At 43.5% G+C, this 21,466-nt stretch overlaps 2 protein-coding genes across 2 annotated transcripts; both read right to left on the bottom strand.

The window, feature by feature from the left end:
* Positions 1 to 15,681: 15,681 nt before the first annotated feature.
* Positions 15,682 to 16,920, bottom strand: LOC121600287 (microfibril-associated glycoprotein 4-like). The gene has a single exon (XM_041928735.1). It carries the CDS (start codon positions 16,863 to 16,865, stop codon positions 15,774 to 15,776), a length of 1,092 nt encoding a protein of 363 aa, XP_041784669.1. The 5' UTR covers positions 16,866 to 16,920; the 3' UTR covers positions 15,682 to 15,773.
* A 114-nt stretch (positions 16,921 to 17,034) lies between these two features.
* On the bottom strand, positions 17,035 to 21,238 carry LOC121600465 (transient receptor potential cation channel protein painless-like). Its single transcript, XM_041929084.1, has 6 exons — positions 21,083 to 21,238; positions 20,857 to 21,005; positions 18,951 to 20,796; positions 18,753 to 18,883; positions 18,546 to 18,646; positions 17,035 to 18,318 (listed from the first exon to the last, which is right to left on the bottom strand). The coding sequence occupies exons 3-6, from the start codon at positions 20,689 to 20,691 to the stop codon at positions 17,916 to 17,918; spliced, it is 2,376 nt and encodes a 791-aa protein (XP_041785018.1). The 5' UTR covers positions 20,692 to 20,796; positions 20,857 to 21,005; positions 21,083 to 21,238; the 3' UTR covers positions 17,035 to 17,915.
* Between the last annotated feature and the right edge of the window lie 228 nt (positions 21,239 to 21,466).

The following is a 21,466-nucleotide window of genomic DNA, read 5'->3' on the forward strand; positions in this document are numbered from 1 at the left end:
TATTTCCCCCGTTTACTGCTCTATATCTCCCTTCCCACCCTTTACTTTCACTCCTGATCTTTCGCTTCCTAAACACACACATTCACCCATGCCACACAGATCTGCAGAAAGGCGAGATAGGAAAACGTCCTCCGCATTCCCATTGTTTGTGCGTTCCTGTTTATTGCATCGTTCGTTTGCAGTCTAATGAAATGCTGCTATTATGCGCTGCACTAGGAGCTGGGAAGGGGGTGGTGTTTATTTACTTTACGAGCACGAGGTTTGCACTGCTGGCAAACTTTTTGCCGACCATATGGTTTCCTAGCGCCTGCATTACTTACCATTTGAATACCGAAGTGTATAGCTACGCCGCTGTTAAGGGCAAGGGAAGAATATTGTTTTGAGTTTACATTTTTGTTTATAGTAACAAGCAAAACTTACAGGCACATTGAAACTTTACTCTTTTGTTGCCTTCAAAACCTTCAAAACTGATTTACACAATTCTATTGAAACGTTTCCCCTTTGCTATCGGCGCACAAAACATTAAGTCCACCATTACGCTTTAACCATGTTAAAGCTTGTTTGATCATCACAATTCACCTTCCCGTGTGCGTTTTGTGTATTTATTTTTTTTCCTCGCAAAGCACCACCGTAATACAGCATAATACAGCTCCTCTGACCAACCTACTAAGCCCACTCGACACATGCCACCAACCGACGCGTCGTGCATGCGTTGCACCAATGAAGCGTTACGGCGCGTTGCGTTTGCCACGTTCTGCTCCACCGCGGCATGAAATTCGAGCTAGCCCATTGGACGACTTCCAACCAACCTCGTGCAAATAGAAACAAACGCGCGTACAGTCTCCACTGCGCGAATGATGGTAAAAAGCGCGTAGCTTTGATTGAAGGGTAGCTTGTTATTGTGCTTGTGAATGGGGCTACCGTTCACTGGCGTTCTGTTATCAGCCCTGTTAGCTGTTTGTAAATGAAAATGTGAAAATAAAGCACGCCGGAATGGTTTGCTTGGGTGGTATAGTTTTCCGAGAAAATAGATTTAAACTTTGCACGGGGAGGATGTACTGGTTTCATAGGAACTGTGCCATGATTTGTGCAATTTATTAGACTCTAATAGCCATCAACGTAATTAAACATTGCACCGTGTCGATGCGTATTATTTGCTATGCATGCCAAATCAATCATGAAAGACCAGCGTCACACAGCACTGCTTGCTGCGCTCCGGTCCTGTGGTATGCTGTTTGCTCCTGGGTAAGCTTGCACAGTCCGCCACCCGGCTAGTGGCTGCGGCAAGAATGCTGAAAGGTGACCACCACCACGCTGCAGGACACACGGAATGTGACAGGCAAAAATTCCACAGAATCAAAGCCATATATGAGTGTGTGTGTGTGTGTGTGTGTGTGTGTGTGTGTGTGTGTGTGTGTGTGTGTGTGTGTGTGTGTGTGTGTGTGTGTGTGTGTGTGTGTGTGTGTGTGTGTGTGTTTGTGCAGCGTATCCTAACGAATGGAATTTAATCCACATATGACTCATGGGAATGTTCTCGCAATGAACTTATGGACGCGCTAGGTGGGAATGAAGCATAGCATAATGCATAAGCAGCATGGTGCAACGTCCAATTTTGGTACACTGGTGTGAAGCAGGAGTATCTTTTGTAAAATAACACTATATGGTTCACCGTGATCACTATTTGAATCACTGATTTGATGAAAGCAATCATTTATTTCATCGTAAATATTCATCCGACGTAACGCAATTGTCCCATACATATTGTTAAACGTATTCAACCACATTCCTAAGCTGTAGTAGAAATGCTTATTTTCAGCATGTACATTAACGTGTAGTTTGAACATAATTTCCTTTGATGCTTGTTCAACCTAAAGAAACAACAACAAAACAACGGGAAGCAGCATTCCGGATGCTGCGTTACTTTATCGATTAAACAATCTGCATCGTATCACGTGCCTGTTTGAACAGCAGCTTCTGTTCGTGATTGTACTCCTGGGAAATGCCGATTGATGCCGCCGGCTACCCACACCGCAATGATCGGTGGTAAGTGCGGGAGCTGCAACCCGGAGACAAAGTGATGAGCGAAACTTCCCTCGTGAAACTCGATAAAAAGGTGTACATTTTAAGGAAGTTTGCAGGGATCCGAAGTACACAGCCTGCAGGCATCATTAACGCAAATTTTAAAGCTTTTGTAAAAGGATAAAGTATAGCGACTGTGTTGGCGGGGGATGCGAATGTGATTCCTAGAACGGGGTGAATAATGGCATACTTTGTAAAAACTGATAATTATAGACACAATTATTGCAACAAACTAAACATTAGCAAACTCGATGTATCGTACACGTTCAGCAAAGCTTTTGTATCGATTTCCAGAACTTCCATTTAATGGTCTGCTTTTGTTAGAACCTTACAGCATACAGCTTTTCCAGCGAAATATCTACCAGCAGCGAAACTTCCCCATAGCAACGGAACGGATCATTCGACGGCCAGTTAATTACTGACCGAAATTGACATGTTTGACTTTCAGCTCAGTTGACATGGCTTAATTAGTGGTCGTAAGGGATGGTACGGTCTTGCCAGCCGCCGGACAAAGCACTGACAGAGGGAGTGCTTATGCTTCAGCTAAAAAGTATCCATGAACAACAAATGAACTTCCTGTGGTAGATGTTTGCTGTTTGTTTACAAAACATACAAAATTTAATAAAATATTCCCCAGAAATTCTTATCTACCTGCAATTGGTAACGAATAGCACCAGAACAGAGCCCACAGCACTTGCAAATGTTTCATACACTTACACATAAACCATGTTAGCTTACGGAGTTGGTGCAGCATTCCTTCGATACATCTTTCCCGGCACAACTTCATACCAGCCCGAATGTGGGAAAGGTGGTGACGACGGATTAAATTAACGCTGTCTGGCTGGGCGAAGATATGCAAAGTGAGTTAGACGCTTTGCTTTGCTGACAGCAAAGCGCAAACACAGGCTGACCACCGGAAGAGTACACAACACAGCATATATTACCAGTGCACTGTCCACACAGCGTCCTGGTAGTCTTGTACCGATAGCGAAATTACCATTTTACGTACTAGAATAACTTCAACCTAACGCATTGAACCATCGTGCGCTTATGTTGTTTCGATATTGAAGCATAACTTTAACCTTCTAGCTCCCGTACCAACCGGCAAATTGTAAAAAAGAGGACAAGATACGACGTTTAAACTATGATACGGTGTTTAGAATCGTTTTGGGCAGACGACCAATCCCACCGAGATGCAAGCAGCTATGTATGAATGGGTAATAGTGCGTAAGGGCACTATCCCGTTATATTTTTTGGGAACACAGTAGCGCCCTTCTGTGAGTCCAAAACTACGGACAAAATTGTTCCCAAAAGAAACATCAACTAGAGCAGCTATCAAGCAAGAAAAAACATCATTTTTTGATTGCACAAGTGAGCTCCATTACTGATTCTGACCTCAAACCCCCAAGCTGGAAACTTTCTAATCAGTATCCCATCTACTTCAAAGGGCATGATGAAATGATTCCTAAAAGGAATCATCCTACAGGTCCTACAGGTCGGGTCTGTTGTAAGAATCATCACCCTCCAATGCAGCCCGGTGTTTTCCGGCATGCACCGGTATCGGAATAATACCCGAAACTGCTTCCGAAACTTCTGCCACGCTTTCATCGTGCATCGTTGCAGTAAACGTAATTGATTAGTTGCGTGATTCGGATCAATTTGTGCATGAATTAAACACCGTTCGCTGAAGTATAAAGGTTACACCTTACTAATCGTTGATTTATGCTGAAGAGGAGAGAAAAAAAGGCACACGAGACTTATTAAGTATACGCTTTATTTTTTTTTGGTTCTTAAACTGTAAGCTGAAAAAGTAAATAATTATAATCAGCAGCGTTTGCCTGTAATCAAGCAGCCGAGTTGATCCGAACGGTGGCAATGCAAGCCAAAGTACTGTGCAAATGGAGCAAAGTCTATTAAACGTTTCCGGTTTCCGATTCGGATAAAAATAAGTGCCATTATTGTTATGCTTCGATCGATTCAATATTTGATAGCATTTATTACCGATTTAGATCGCGTTATAATCGTGATGTGGGATGTACCGGGATGTAATTTTCATAAGTGGAATAAAATCAACCTTTTTTGTGATGAAGGCGCCTGGTCGATGAAGAAGTATGATCGTTTAGAACGAAGTAAATTGAAACATAAATCACGTTTCGATAAGATAAAACCCCTTAAAAAATGCTTTGAATCCATCCACCGCAAAATCTATACACTTTCGACCGGTATGACAGCCTATTGCACACCACAAAGTACAATTCAGAAAGACCAACAACCATCCTGCAGCATGCAATTTTCCTACGAAACAGTGTCATGGATGCAACATTGGAAGCGCGTTGCAAGCTATACCGTCATTGAAGCGACCAACATGCTGCCAATGATTGGCCAATCAGCTCACTAAAGAGCAGGTGCCATGAATAATGATTATAATTGCAAATTAAATGGACATAAGGTTTCATTTGCCGTCGCTTGTCATCAGTACTCAGGCCAATGGGAAGCAGAGGTGGTCATGATTAGCTACTAAAGGATGGAAGTGCTTCGAAACGATGTGTATTTTTGTTCAGTTTTATGTTTTTTTGAAAAGAAAATTCATGTTCAAACACGACGTGTATTTGGTGCTTAAAGTGTTTCTTCTCAGCATTCCCGCTGATACTTCTCGGGTAAAAGTGAAAAGAATAGCTATTCATAAAAATAAAAGAGTGAATAAACTTTTACGATTATTATTGGTGTAGCGGGCAGCATTTGCAGTGAAGCAGGCACGTGCCCCATTTTCGTACTAATAATAGCCACAACCTGCTTTTGACAATTGGGATCAATAAAAAAGGAATCATGCTCAAGACCTATTGAAAAAGCGGGGGAACCAAATATCGCCAATAATGGAGGGTCATGGCTTTGACACCGTAGGGATGAAAAGGTAATGCGAAATATGGTACAATTGTTACCATGCACACTCAATCTTTGTTAGCGATTTGGAAGCGGAGATTTGTAAAATTGTATAAAATCTAAGCTTCAGTCGCGCTAGTGAATGTGTTTCGCTTACCGTTGGCACGTTTTCGATGGGGATCAATTTGAGCTTCAATCAATCTAGCCAATTGTTTCCGGTTCCTTGAATTGCAATTGTGTTAAGGTTGTAAATGCTGCTTTGAAATTGAAGCAATTAAAAACAATTTATTAGCAACGAGAGACACTTCCATCAACATTCAACCACATTCAAACGCAAGCCTTTTCGAGCGAAACATTAATTACATGTCATTTACAACTGTTGCCGGAGCCGAGATTCTGGCGCTGGCAAATCATTTTTACTCTCATCCCTTCATCCTACACCTTGCCAACTCCGTCATAAGCGCTCAAACTGTCCGAAGGAAAACAGATCTGCTATCAATAACTCGCACGCCCGAGGCAGCGTTCTACAGCTCGGTTCGCTAGGCGAACGCGAAGGAATTAAAAGGAACACCGATGCTTGCTCGGTCTCGGGCAACCTTTCACACATCAGTCGGCCTCGTGCGGTGGTAGCTTGTAGGCACATTCCATTCCAACAGCACACAGCTGAGCGTTAAGTAATGAACGTGCAAGTATTTGTACAGGGCTGATTAAAGTAGCGTGCCACAAGGGAGGGGAGCCAAGCAAACACGAAGCCATTGGGAAAGACAAATCCTTCACCTACACACGCACACATATACATACAGACAAAAGATGAAACCGTTCGTGAGCAGAATCTACAAAGGCGGGAGCAAATTTCCCAATTCCCGAGCAAGAGGCCACACCAAGTAAAAAAGAAAAGAAAACAACAGGCCGCACGTTGCGTCGTGCCAAAAATGGTACGAACCCGCCCCGACGCGGCAACCATGTAAGGAATCGTAATTAATTAATGAGCCAAATAGCGCCCTCGGGTGGTAATATGCCACCGTGTTTGTTTGCGCTCTCTGTTCGCTCTTTTTTTTTAATGTATCCACATCTCTACCTTGTGTGTGTTTTTGTTTGCGTCGATTTCTTCGGCTGGAAGTGAAATTTTCTTCTTGCTTTCGGTTGTACATTTTCGTAGTTAACAGCGGAAGGGTTTATTTGCATTTTTTTGTAGCACAATCGATGACACATTTCGTGCATTGAATATTATGGCGACTGTTGTGAAAGTTGAAAGCATGGTGGAAAGCGGGGGCTGGAATTGGAAATCGGATTATAATTTACGGTGGCAACGTTTAACGATCAATCACTGAATTGAACTGCTGTGATTGATCAATTGAGGTGTGTTTGTGCCATTGTTTTGCACTTAAATACTGAAGTCATATAATTCCACTTAACTTCTGATTGTGATGAGCTTGAAAAGTTAATAACCCTGCCTTGCCACCTGTTTTTCCCCCTTTAGTATTAACTACACTTCATTCTTCTCCATTCTTCTACTCCTTCACTCTCACCACAATCCATTTTGCCTTCATTTTAGGTTCAACATACCAGTACAGTGGATTACACAGCGCCAAAGCGAAACGGAAAACAGATGGAATCGTTTGTTATTCCCCCCGTCAGGCCGGTGGTTCCCAAAATCATCGCTAGCTTGCATTGCACCAAACTCAGCATGTCTTTTTTGGGCGTGCTGAAAAGCTCCTTGCACAGTCAAGCCGTTCCTGCCGTGGCCATGCAAAAAGCCACATGCAAATTATTCCACACAAACTTATGCACAATTACTTCCTGCCAGCTCTGCCTGCCATTTACGTGTACCGATCTTATCCACTTCTGTTCCTGTGCCTTGTATTTTACACTACTTTCCACATTTCCACCAGTAACGCTTTACTGTACCGTGACGTTTGCCTGCCTATAGACTGCTGCAAGCTCCCATGCGCTGCCGGGAGTCTGTTTGGAAGGAATCTGGGTGTGTATTTTTTACTTTAACTATTTACCTCAATAGTTTACCTCCTGCCTGCCATGGTGTAACAAAGTACCGAGTGAATGCAACGGTTGTACCAATACACTGCTCTTCACGAGACTGTCCGCTTCATGCACACGTACTTTGCGTGCGCCGACTCATCGTTTGTTGATGTCGTCGTCGTTGTCGTCGTCGACGTCAGTGTTTTTGCCATTTGGGTACAAAATTAAACACTCCTTTTTGCACCCAACCAGCCCGCTCGAGCCTGCTCACCGCCGGATTCTATCATAATTTTACTCCCCTACAAAACCCCACTGGTGGAGTGCTCATTTGAACTGAAAGACCACACTCATTCCACTCACACACGATTCGCTTGCTGCAAAAGGGAACGGTTTCCACCTACCGGATGCTGCCAGAAATTATGGCTTCCGGATAAAGGATTATAGCCGATTATAACTTTTCCGCCAGCGTGAGAGCATTTTTAATTTCGGTGCTCTGCTTGCGGTGCGCGCCTGCCCGCGCGGAGTACATTCCAACACTCCGCCCGGGTTCTTTAAACAATCTAAACGAGCAGGAATTTGGCGTCACCTTCCCGGCAAAGCAAGCCCTCGCTTGCAGGCGTTCCCTGCGTTCACGCGGGCAGGGAAGGTGTGCAAAGAATCGGTACGGTTTAATCTACATTTAATTTGTCAACCAGCCGCAACCAGCGGCGGTGGGGTTTTGTGCGATACCGCGGGCGAGATGCGCCGCTGCGGGAGAGCGTGAACATAATATTTGCGCAACATATTACGAAGAATTATTATGTGTGTGTTGCAAGTTTTAATGCCGCTGCTTCGAGCAAAGAGCTTGTGAGCTCGTGCATGGGCAAACAAAGTGCGAACGGGTTAACGTACGGTCGGTGTTGATCGATGTAAATCAAACAGGTGGAGCCTTTTTTGCCGGCAATCATTATGGAAAATAAATACATGAGTTTTATACGTTTACTCACGCGTTAATTGGAAGTAGATTTTTTTTGATTTACCTTCCCGTTCTTGTGATTCATGCATTCTTTATTTGTATTTATTTCTTAGATGTACATTATTCATTAATTTTAATTTAGTATATTACATCCATACCGGAGATTCCTTAACGCGATTTTTTGTTGATTTTTATTGCACTTGGCATTGTTTACACTACTCTTGTTTTTAAATTAGCTAGAATATATTGATGGAGGAAAAATAAAAAACCTTTTAATTTGGCTCCTTTTTCTATACTATGCACTAGCTTATTCTGTTATAGACTATACTAAGCGAACTAATTCAAATTGAAAATAGCAATTAGAGAGAAAAAAAAGGTAGTATTTACAATTAGAAGTATCATTTTAGATGAGGTTTTATAGGGTACGTATGCTACTTTGCATTTAAATCGATATTTCATATTGAGTTTTTCTATAAACTCGCTAATCTTGTCAATTTTAACAATTCTTTGAATAATGCATGTATTGTACCAAGGCGAGAGATTTAGTATTCGTTTTAAAAATTTGTTTTGAATTATCTGCATTTCTTATATATATGTTGTTGCACTGTTTCTCGATATTGGTGAAACATAGGTTTCCCATGTATTGCTTGTGAAAAACACTTTGTGGCATGTGTGCAGAAAACCAAGATTGTGGTTTAGTTTATATTCAATTATATCGATTTTACGAGCAACACTTTAGTCGCAAAACGTCTGAAATTTTTTACTTATTGTTTGTATTTTACAATTTTTGCAGAAAAATAAAAGGCAACGATAAACAAACCAAACCTAAACTTATTGAGTAGGATATATAATAAAATGTACTAAATAAAAACCTGAGATAAAGGAGAGAGAAAAACATAATGAATACATAAACAAAAAAATGAGTAAAAGAGAAATTGAGATGAGAGGAGAAGTGTTAAAATATATTTTTACCCCTTTTCAGAGAATTTTTTTAGAAGAGGTATTTTTATTTTTAAATCAATCATTTCAATTAAAAACGCATCGGTTTTCCTTATATCCGCTACTTGTGCAAAAGGATTTACCACTTCAAATAGCTTGTGGTGAAAACATTCGCAGTCAACAGAGAGAAAAAACTTTAAATTTCCTTTACCGTAGTTGCTTTTCACGAGTCTACTGCAAACCTACAGCCCACCGCACTTCGAGCGTAAAAAGCACCCATGTAAACCGACCCCAACTACATCGGAACAATCTACCGTATACATAAATAAAACCAACTACCATCCCATTCTCTAATTCTTCTACACCAAGCATTCCACCCATCCTACAGGGATGTCCTGCACGCCTCCTGCAATAACACAACCCAAATCATTTTTACATTCGCGTTCGGTTGACAACGCGGCGATACAGTTCCATCATCACATCCGTGACGGTTTCACACGGCGTGGAGCGTCTGTGAGCCCAAGTCCCCGGTTTAGCTTTAGCTCGGCTCATGATGGTGCGCTTCTCACGCGCGCGTGACGCGACCATATCCTGTGCGCCCGGTTCGATTAATCGTACCGAGTTCCTCTCCACCTCCCTGGGGACCATGCTGCGGCAAGGGCGAATCGAACCCGCACGTAACAAAATAAAGCCCTCCCTAATCGGCTTAAATCGATCCTCGGGGGCGTCAGCGATGCTGCCGGACCGCCGGTAATCGGTACAGTCCGGTCCCGGGCTGCCTGCGATGCCGACGACGGCGACAACGGCGGCTAATGCTTTATGCTGGATTTTATCATGGTATCGCAAAATTCACATTCATTTCGTAGACCCCCATATCCCTCTCTCTCTCTCTCTGCGCACATGAACGTCAGCGTGTGACTGCCAGTATAGAACGCTACGGTACTTACGATGAACTGCGGGACGAAGATTTACGTCTCATATGGGCTTATATGCTGGGGCGCCTTTCGCGAGGGACAGTTCTAGGCTAGAGCCCGTTTGCAACAAAATACTCAACTGACCTGCTACATGCTACAGTGTTCAATTACACTTTCCAGCAGCAATGTGGCCTAAACTATGCTTAAACACGACACCGATGCCGGAAGTAATGGTTGTTTTACACTATTATAAAGTTTACTATTTTATGAACACGTCATGCTTGTCAACCAGGTCCTAACAACTCTCCGGGGGATCTTAAAAGTGGAATTTTCCTTAATAATTTATTGCGTTTTTTCTCTATTTACTTTCAGTATTCAATGCATGAATCCTTTCTATCTAGAAACTGGTAAGCTTTTTAGTTGAAGCTCAAGAGCTGACAAATAGTTTCAAATTAAAAAGTACAATTTTCCTCCAAACAGTAACTTTGATCGAAAACAATTGAAGATTAATGTTCTTAAATTAACTCCCCTTATTTTGTTTTCCTGTTGCGATCATATCGTTTGGGTTTTAGTTAACTGTAATGATTAAATCTTACGCATGACTTACATTTGTATTTTGTTTCAACTGCTTCTATCTAGATAAAGTGGGGTTTTCTTTGCTTTTCTCGTGATAAAAACTCCACTCCAGTCAATTCCTCCACTCCCATGCACGTAACGTTCCCATGCAAAGCAACTCATAAGCGATGCAAGCCCCATTCAGCACACTCACCACCATTACCGACTCACGTTACATCGGGCAGCACTCGCGTAGTCATCACCCGTGCCCCAGCTATCATTAGTTTCGGCACCGGCACGTTCCATCCCGCCCGCCACGCGGCTGTTCGCTACCATTTACTTTGAATAATTAAACGCTTCGAAAACCGTAATCAAATTACACACACGTCTCGTCGCTTGCTCACCTACACACACATACACACAAACATACAACTACACAGCACAGTAAAAGACACCACGAATTTATTCTCAATTAACGAAAAATCCAACCAGCCCAACCCGTCATAAGATCAGTGTGGTATCGGTCGGGATGGTTTTGTTCTTCTGCTCGCCGGACTCACTGTGGACCGGACCGGAGTGAGTGAGCGCCATTAGATGTTCAATTTTGCTAATGGAAGATGCGTTCTAAAGATACGAATCGGATGCATCACGACGTGTCTGTGGGTGTGGGCTGGGAATGCTGACAGTGCGAATACGTGCATATTTTCGGGGCATTGTAACGACGAATGACGAAGTAATGAGGTTCTGTGCCTTGTGTGCCGTTCGGATCGCCTCGGTGCGGATTAAATGGAAAGCTTTTTTCCCACACCCACCCACCCACCCACTCAACCAGCCTCGTACGGAATGCATTATCTCACGGCAGTATTTCATTCCTGCCCACACATGGTGCTTGTTTTGCTTCGTTTGCTTCTACGCTTTTTATCTCCCTTTTTCTCTCTCTCTCTCTCTCTCTTTTGTTTAGTTTTAAGTTCAAATGATTGCACTCAACGTTCTTTTTTTTTTTTCATTAACACTGTTTCCAAACCATCGTTAGCGAGCGTATGTTTTAATGATACGATTCGCAAACCGCTAACCGCAAAAAAAAAACAAACCGCAAAGAAAGTTAAGCAACACTACTGTGAGAACTGTTGCCACCCAAATCCAAGCCGGCACAAAAATAACCAACTAACTTAAAGGTACAACACATTTATCAGTGTCAGCCAATGAGAGGAAAGTAGCAACTCGTTCCATGCGCTGCGTTGCCAGCTCTCATCCTACCTTTGGCATGTTTGCTCTATCTTGCCGGATATACTCGCCACCATTGGGTTTCAGTGAATCCCCCCCCCCCCCGCCGTTGGAGCCCAAAGCCCCATAATGACGGAAAGCATTCCCACACCCACACGAGCTAAATTCATTCGAGCTTTCCATTCCAGCGTGTGCACTTGTATCGTGTGCACAAGAAAGGAAGTGGAATTTCTACTTTTTCTTCTCTGCTTTTTTTTCTTTTTCAACACCGTACGCGAACATACACGCCGGATGTTTCGGATGCTTGAGACGTCGCGCGACGTCGGTGCATGCAGTCGATTACACAGCGGCGGAAATCTCGCACCGGGAAATCGCTGTCGATCAAAGCCAAATAAAAGATTGATGTATTGCTCGATTTCTTCGGAGTAAGCTGTTCCGGCAGGCAAATCTGTTTCTTGTGTCGTTGGCGTGTGAAGGCGAGGGTTAGGTTCGGTGTCATACGACGGTAGCTAGTAAAGCGTGTAAGATTTATTCCGTTTAGCACCAGTGTGTGGGCGATATTCGCATGAATGATGTGGGTTTGTGGACAGCGTAAACCTTCATATAAAACCAACATTATGATTATGGCTACTCTAATAAGTAGTTGAAGTCTCTTTGAGATGATTTTGTTGTCAGCATGTGTATGGCGAAGGTACAGAATAATACGCAAGAGTAAACTTATTCTTTTGATAGATAAACGCCTGAAAGTATGCAGTAAAATATTTTCTGATTTGAATTTGTTCTGTTTTTTTGTACAAAGCAATCCACAAACCAAAGCTCGCACTCTTTATCCGCAAATTGTTTTGGCATTAAACATGCATCATACAAACTTACAACACTCATAATACCCCCGAGCATTTCTTGAGCCCCAGAACCCCAACAACAACAACACACACACGCACAAAAAAAACATTATATGTAAGCTAAACGCCTTTCACCATCCATCCTCATCAAAAGAAATCTATTTCAAAACCACAACCACAGCCAGGGGCCTTTCAAAACCATACCCATGACAGGCACGTCAGCAGCATTTGATTAAATGCGTAGGTGAAGCCCACCGCCTCCTTCCCTCACATTCGATACTGATGAATAACCTGTTCGCGCCTACGCACCTCACGTTAGGTGCCACCTGGTGTCCCACTTGAAAGCTAAAACGGGCCAGGCTGTTTTTTTTTACCTATTGCTTATCAAGTTTTACCAGAGCGACAACCAAGAGCGAACGCGGGCACGGTTTATTTCGGCTGAAACATTTCCCACCCGAAGTAAGATTAGCGCGCCTTTGACGTGCCCGGAGCGGTGGAACTGTTTGCCCCTCGCGACGTTTTGTGTTCACACGCGCCACAGCCCCTCCGTAGCGTGCCCCGTAGAAGGCGATATCAATCAACATAAAAATCACATTTTTGAAAGCTTAACACGCCATTTTCTTTGATGCGTAATCCTTGCGCTAATACGATCAGACGATTCCTGGTACACGGTGCGTAAGGCATGTGGTGTTGGCAATGGTTAGGCATGTAAACATTTTGACAATTTTTAGAATGATGGGTCTAATCTATGCTTGCCAGGGGGAGCATTAAACAATAATGTTTCATACTACTACCATGTTTGAAGTATAAAGAATAACATTTTCAAAGACATGTTTTCAATTCATAAAAATAATAATGTTTGTGGTGTAAATGTATTGCATGTTACTGTCGTTACGTTTCTTGAGGGCTTTACAATTTACATTTTCTACAATTGCCCTTTCAATTAAGCAGATCATGTCAGCTTGTTCTTTCCTGCTTCCTGCAACACACACCATGTCCTGCATAAGGCACTTAATATTTCAAACCCTTTCGTAATGAAATCTATCGTCAGTATGCTCGTTTCTAAATCGTGCTCAAAGTTCTCAGTAGACAAGTAGCTACTAGCTAACATTACATTTATCTGACACCATAACTGCTCACCAAAAAAAACTGACACAACTTTCTACACACATTTGCGACCAAATAAAACCCATTCTTGCACAATCCTATACATCAGAAATTGTCCGATAAATGTTCAAAGAAAGCATGAAAAATTCAGTTAATGCATTTGACCACCTTTCATTTGGGCAGCATGTTCCACTGGCTGCCTCGCTATACATCCACATACAAAGAGAGCAGACGAGCCACCACCACTGTTCATTGGGTCCGATGAAACGTAAAACTACCATTTTACACCATAAAGAACTGTGGCCCCCCTTTGCCAGCCATTCATTCGTCCGTTCGTTCGTTCGTCCACCAAAACCAAACCTGTCTCGGACTCGGCGCACCAGGTGAAGCAGAAAATGTCGCACTACTCCTACTCCTACTCACGACGGCACAAGCGCTTCACAATATGAAAACTTTTGCTCAACTTTTCTCTTTTTTCCATCCCAATGAACCGGGTTCGGGAAGTTACGGACTACCGTGACTGTACTACATTGCCAACGGCCTCTACCGCTTTGGCTAGGCGGGGGTAAGTGCCAGCCACCGTGCCACTCGTCTCGGGGCACTACTTTTCAATACCGATTTGTAATTTAATTCAAACATTGTATAACTCACTTTCGTAATTTCACCGGAACACGGTGACATCGGAGTTGGAGTTTTCAATTCGTGCATCAATGTCGGGTTCGATGAAGCATTTTTCGGTACGCGCTTCTGGGAGTCGATGAAACGGTAAAACGAGTAAAGGGGAATCGTAGGGGGGGGAGAATCAAATCAGCCATTTTCTAGAGGAAGAAACTTTTCCTCCGCTTGCGCGTGAGTTTACGGCGAGTTTGGTAATTTCACTAAAATGAAAGACCCATGTTTTGGACGGTTTTCCTACAAGATCACTGTTTCCTTGCACGATACTTTCACCATCGTGCAGATCAAAATAAATGGACAACCATTTTCGCTTCACTGGGTCTCTTCTGGCTATAAACGTATTGGTTTTTGCGAGCTCAAAGGGTACACTTTTCACACATACTGCCAATTGCAATGGGTAATATGTTTTATTTCTTTTTCGATCAAGATTAACAGAAGTGTGCTTAAATGGAATGCTGAGAAGAAAAAAACTGTAATCTTTCAGAACAATTTCCACTTGCTCAAAGCAACTCGTTTTGTTCTATTTAAATCACTCCAATGTACAATGGAAATGGAGAATTTACTTTTAAAATCCCTCATTTTCTTCATTCCTTGATTTAAGGGATAAGCAATCGCTTTTCATTTCATTTACCGTAGGCTCTCAAATCCGAAACGAACCAAAATTCTGCGCCTATTTCATCATATCGCCCATCTTCCCAGGGTTGTTCAATGTTCCCCGCGTAAAACCGATTAGCTTTTCCAATAGCTTTACCGAATGCCATTAACGCGGATTATTTGAAATGGGATTGATTTTATCCGCCCGATCGACTGACCAAGGCGGTGGAAGGAATTTGCTTGGATTTGAGGGATCCGTACGCAATTGTTTTCTATCGCGCGTTTGTATGATTGCGTTCTCGGTGTAAATCACTTTTCAATAGCAAGTGGGTGTGAATTACTTACACTTTGGAAGAAGTGGCATTTGTTTTGATTAAATCAGTTGATGATTAGGTTTTGTTTCGTATCGAGTTTTCGATGGTTTTTATGCGAAATAAATCTAAAGAAGTAAAGAAGTAAAGAAGTAAAGAAGTAAAGAAGTAAAGAAGTAAAGAAGTAAAGAAGTAAAGAAGTAAAGAAGTAAAGAAGTAAAGAAGTAAAGAAGTAAAGAAGTAAAGAAGTAAAGAAGTAAAGAAGTAAAGAAGTAAAGAAGTAAAGAAGTAAAGAAGTAAAGAAGTAAAGAAGTAAAGAAGTAAAGAAGTAAAGAAGTAAAGAAGTAAAGAAGTAAAGAAGTAAAGAAGTAAAGAAGTAAAGAAGTAAAGAAGTAAAGAAGTAAAGAAGTAAAGAAGTAAAGAAGTAAAGAAGTAAAGAAGTAAAGAAGTAAAGAAGTAAAGAAGTAAAGAAGTAAAGAAGTAAAGAAGTAACAAACTAAAGAGCTATTAAAGAACTAATTATCGAATGAACTAAAGAACTTATGATCGAATGAACTAATAAACAAATGAAATTACGATTTGAAGATCTTTAGAATAAAAGCGTTGCTAAAATAAATAAACCAAGGAAATTTAATACTATTTGCCACTTGGGCAACCATACGCATTACAACCGGCGCTTTATTTTATTTATCTTACACATTATTCCACCACTTGCATCAACCTAAACCTCCTTTATCATCATCCTAGTGTAAGCCATGCCCTGGTGCGAGCTCTTGAAATGATACCACGAGATCGACTTCACATCCACCGCGTTCATGAACCGGCCGTTCAGATTCGAATGGTGGCAGTTGTTGTACCACCAGGCACCCTCGCACGTCACCGCACAGTTCGTGGGTGCCCCATCGTTATCGCGATCCATCGTCGTGAACTTGTGCCCCTTGTGGTACGTCAGCGAGTCGCCGCCCGTGCCGCTGTACGCGCCCAGCTTCTTCAAGCTGTACATCTCCGCCTCACTGCCAATCTCAAACTCCTTGTACCGAGCGTACCGATAGTCACCGGCAAAGTCTTCCACCTCGATCAGCAACTGGTACGGTTTGACCGACGTCAGCTGATGCAAGCGCTCCAGCCCAATCCAAAACTCCTGATCGACGTTCCCGAACCCATCCCGGTACTCCGTCCAGTTGCGGAAGAAATCGAGCGCACCCTTAAACCGATGCTGTATCACCAACCAACCACCGCCGAACTTGGTCTGCTCGCAGTACGCCGGGAACGGTTCCACGTCGTTGCTCGCCCGCAGCAAATACTTGCCCGACATCTTGGACGGCTCATCGCGGCACGATTCGAACGGGCCCTTGTGCCGCATACCCTGCAGCTCGAACAGGGAGCGTGCATTGGGCGCAAGGCCCTGTCTCGGCGCCAGACTGAACAGCTCACTCCGCATTTGGTCGTGGTTGGAGCAGATGGTTTGGCGGGATAGTATCTTCCAGGATTGGGCCTGCAGCGCGGTTAGATTGTTGCCCACCGCTTGATCCAGCCGACTGATCGCCCACAGCATGCTGCCGAACACTTTCTCCAGATGGGCCTGGTTCTGTCCGATACCTTCGCTGTGCTCCTTCATCACAAAGTCCATCTCGAGCAGCTTGTACTGTAGGTAGTCCAGTTTGGCCATTATCATCTCAAACCCGTACCCGGTGGAGCTCGGATCCGTAGACTTCTCCGCAGGAACGGTAGCTGTATCATTACTTCCAGCCACACTCACGCACAGCAACGACAAACACCAGCACAACACAACCGACAGCACACGAGAATACATCTTAACCCGCGCCAAGTGATGTGCCGCTCCCAATCCCGCACCAACAGCAACTGATGAATGGTTGCGAATATCTTAACCCCTTTTATACTCATTTGATCGTTTTTTTTTTTTGCGTTGTATTTGGCGAGCGAAAAGCCCACGAAAAGATTGATAAAGTAAAATCCCCGTTTTGGCTGGCGACCGGTTTGACCTCCACTAAGCTAAACATCTTTGCTAGACTCTTGCGCATGCTGCACTTCCGGCTTGCGTATGGAATACGGTCAGCCAGAAATACATGCGATGACGACACAACGCTACACGCTGCAGGGGATTTTTATCAGCCCCGTTTTACCCGACCGTAGCAAAAAACGGTCCCGTTCATCGTTCATTGCATCATGGTTGAGGCGTAATTCCAAGACGTTATGCGCCACCCGTCTTGGTTATGTTCGCTTGCAGAATGGAATTTCTGGTATCTTTTCATTCTTTCCGAATATTGTGGTCAATTTTTGGAATCCAGGATAAGGATCAACGCTTGAAAAAAGGTGTAATATGACACAACGATCCGTTTTGCGAAAGCATTATTCAACCTCCTATCGTTTACCGTCTATTCGGGGAGGATTAAAAGGGGGACACTGTTTTCGGAAATGTTTTAAATACCAACCCGTTTCGTTTGCATATCGATGTGATAGGCATCGAAGTAAACGGTGTCCTTTTCGTTTACAGCTATCCTTTGAAGACGTATTGTGTAACTCGCTTGATGTTTCTTCGCAGCGTGGCAGTTCCGTTTTGAGCCGTATGAATGCAAAGCATACTTTTGATGTTGTCTCATTCATTTTAAATTTCACTATTTTTCTGTATTGCTTTAAGAAGGCTATTTTGGAAAAACTTTGTTACAACTATTCAACAAATTGAGAACTTTGTAATATCCTTTACAAATATAGCTGTTTTGTAAACTCTGCATCATATCATTGATATAATCACAATTCTTAGCAATTTTGCTGCAATATTTGTGATCATTTTTCATCACTACTGCTTCACAGGGAATGTATTTTAAAACATATTACAACTATCTTATTGAGGTTTTGATGATTCTCTCAACATCCTCAGCTCGTTTAGCATCATTTCGAGGTTCTGCTCCACGCCCTCTAAGCGATGCTCAACCGAGCCCACGTTCTCCTGGCGCAAGTGTACGGTCCACATCGACTGGTTCACTATCTGATCCAGCATTCCCTTAAACACCCTGTTAAACAAACTATTTGTACTGTACTTTCGGATCGATTCGATCGAACAGTACGTTTCATTCTTGGGCACACCATTTTCGACATTGCCGGTAGTGCGCTGTTCCGACAGTCGCTTTTTGCACTCGAGTATGTACGAACATCCGGGCCGGAGGAGAATCTCTTGCAACGGCTCCTCGTAGTTAAACAGCTGCATATTTGGAAACAACCATTTTCCCAAAGGCCCGAGGGATTGACTGTAAAAGAAAATAAAGCAAAAAATCGATTATAATATACTGAGGGCAAGGCTTGAAAAAGGTTTGATTCTTCTAAAGCAACTGAACGAGGATACTTTTGTACCGACGAATGAAGTTCATCGGTAGTCATCCTACCACTTTTAAATAGCTGTACGAACAGAACAGTACTCACTCATGCTTCCCATCTCTATTTCAGCAGTAACTTACGAATCACAGAAAATACTTACAACAATGTAAAGGAGTTTAGTACTTTCAGGAACTTTTCGTGTCTGCATATAATGTGCACCATCTCAATGATGCCAACCACCTCCGAATCTGCTTGAATGGCCTATAAAGGAGGATATCAGGAATAGGTATTAGAGTTGGTATTAGAAATGTATAGGTAACAGGTATAATGAATTGAATGATATTACGCATCCTTCCAGCTTACGTACCGAGGTATTGCTGACCGCCAGACCATTCATCAGATTGTTTATGACGATCGTCACAAAGAATACAAACAGTGGAAACAGCAAGTACATGGGCCACGATATGTTGAACCTAATGTCTGCCGCTTCAAACTCACCTAAGTGATACACACAAATGCTTAGAATTTGATGTTTGATTTGTGAACTAATTTGAACTGTACTTACCAGTAAACATTACGGCAGTTTTTAACAGTGCTAGTGGCACTTCATGAAAATTATTGAAGTGATGCACTCCATCCGCCGTGGTGGAGTTCTCGTGCTCATCCGCCCCGGGCAGTGGCGTACCTTCCCTCAGCCTAAACAGCGTGTAAAAGCTAAACGTAAACGACAGCAGTATGATCGAGTAGAAGCCCAAACACTGGACAAAGTTTTTCGTAACCGTCTTCAGCATGACCATGTTGGTGTAGATGGAGTTCACCGGTATTGCTCCAATTTGCAGCGTTAGCTCAATGCCGAGCAGCAGCAGCACACCGACCAGCACGATGGACCATGACTCGTTGGTAGACTCTTTGCAGAACAGTACCGTGGCTGATCCAACGATAAGCACCAGCTCCATAACGTTCTCCATCGAGTCGACGTAAACGCGGGTGTTTATGAAGAACTGTACCAGCTCCCTTGCGGTCAAATAAATCCATCCGACAAGCGAAAGCGCGTAAAGGCACAGTTTGAGTGTCGTTGCTTCCTGCGCATAGTAGAACACAATGTAGGTGGAAAACGACAAGGCAAACATGCAGGCGAACAGTAAATTGATGTACAGGAACGAAATCAACCGCATCCACTTGAGCATCAAAATGCTCGCGATCGCCGGATGCCACAGCAGTTGGGCCGTGATTTTTGAGCAGTTTGCCAACCGTTCGATCGGCCGCATCTCGTCCTCGTCGTAGAGCAGCATTCGCTTTCCGTTCAGCTTCTGTGTCGGCGGTATAAAGTTGGCGCAGTTAATGCGCACCTCGAAGTCTTCATCACCCGGCCAGCGGTCGTTGCTCGTCACGAACGAGTCGAGATGTTTCTGCATCTCGCGCATCAGCAAATTGCCGTTCAGATCCTCGCCCCCGATGTAGGCACCGCGGCCAATCAGCAGCTCCTGCGCGTGGTCGATCTTGTACTTGGCGGCATAATGCAACGCGCTACACTTAAGTCGATCGACCTTGTCCACGTCAATGCGCGGATCGTTCAGCAAAATCACCATACTGCGAAAGAAGGAACAGTTACCTTTGTCCTTGCACGATTTATGCTCCCGCCCGATTTGCTTCACGAGCAGGGATAGGAGCGGATCTTCGTTTACGTGTCGCACCGCATCGCTCGGGATGATGTTGAGCAACCATTCAAGCATTCTAATATTGCCTCGATTGCAACACTTGGCCAGCATGCCGGAAAGCAGCGAAAGATTGCCAACAAACTTCCCAGCAACTATTTGCCTTTCTAGCAGCTTTTCGGCCGCTTTCTGCCTTTCTCGATACAAAGCGATCGACAGCAGTTCGGCACACTTTTTCTCATCAACCATGGAACGGTGGTTTTGTTCACAGTAGCGCTCATAAGCCACAATAAAGTCTTCCTCAGGGGCGGCCATTAATGCATCCCTCAACACATCCAGCATAACACTCGATGCAGCTACCGGTGGAATGACCGTGCCGGGAAAGTGTTGCTCGATCGCTTTTCTTGCCTGTCCATCACGAAAGTCGACGTACACGTTGTAACTCGTCAAACAGTAATCTAGTATGGCTTTCCGCCAAGCGTCTTTGCCGGGTATTAAGAGTAACGCTATTGGCGAGACACTTTCCGAATCGGTCACGTTTATGTTGGCCTGATGCTTCAGCAACAGCTTAATGCATTCAAACACCTTCGTATGATTTTCACTGTCAATTTCCTTAAACAGCATCTGCAAAGCGGTTTGATCCTCGTGCATCTGATCCACTAGAATGCCTGGAGCATTGAGCAGCTCGGAAAGATTTTCGCAATCGTGGGATTGCGCAGCCAGATGGATAGGGCATAGCTTAGTTTCAAGGTTTTCCTGTAGAACGAAACGCGTTTAAACAGTAACTATTTACCACCGCCACTGCCTCAACCTTACCTCTGTTGCAAGGCACTTCCCGGAGTTTTACAGGCCAGCTCAAAAATTGAATAGTTTGAGTTGCGCATTCGCCCATTCACGTCCGCACCATTTTCGAGCGCTTGGATGAATTGCGGATAATCCTTCTGTGCGAAAGGGCGCTCAGCATCCTGGAATCGAATGTGAAGGTAAAAGCAATACACATACACACAGTCACATGGTGGCAGAGGCTGAAGATCACTCTTACATTTGCGCTTTTATGGGTAAAATGTAACCGGTCGGTGGCACCCATGCTGCTGATCAGTGAGACAACCTATTCTGTTCACAACACTCGTCGATAGGGTAGACAACTAGGCTAGGTCACGATGGTGTGCTCCAATGTGTTTGCCGGTTGCGAAAAGAATAACTGAAGTGCCGCTGGCAGAGTTGCTTTCCAGCTTGCGCGCTAAATTTTGGGGTGATAATGTGCAAAAAAAAGCGTCGACTACGTTTCTACCAAGCGATTTCGAAGAATTAATACACTGATAACTGAGGTAAAGCTTGGCGCAGGTTCGATTGGCGCCTGCGTATAGGCAATGTTTAACACAATATGTTTGTGTAGTTTCTACGCGTCAACGTTAAGATGGAATAC

Source organism: Anopheles merus, chromosome 3L (assembly GCF_017562075.2).
Source record: "Anopheles merus strain MAF chromosome 3L, AmerM5.1, whole genome shotgun sequence".
NCBI classification, from domain to species: domain Eukaryota; kingdom Metazoa; phylum Arthropoda; class Insecta; order Diptera; family Culicidae; genus Anopheles; species Anopheles merus.

Coding starts and splice junctions, on each gene's coding strand:
- LOC121600287 (XM_041928735.1), bottom strand. CDS start 16,865: ATGTATTCTCGTGTGCTGTCGGTTGTGTTGTGCTGGTGTTTGTCGTTG.
- LOC121600465 (XM_041929084.1), bottom strand. CDS start 20,691: ATGCACGAGGATCAAACCGCTTTGCAGATGCTGTTTAAGGAAATTGAC. Junction 18,884..18,950: donor AACTGCCGTAATGTTTACTG/GTAAGTACAGTT, acceptor TGTATCACTTAG/GTGAGTTTGAAGCGGCAGAC. Junction 18,319..18,545: donor CTAAACTCCTTTACATTGTT/GTAAGTATTTTC, acceptor TTTCTTTTACAG/TCAATCCCTCGGGCCTTTGG.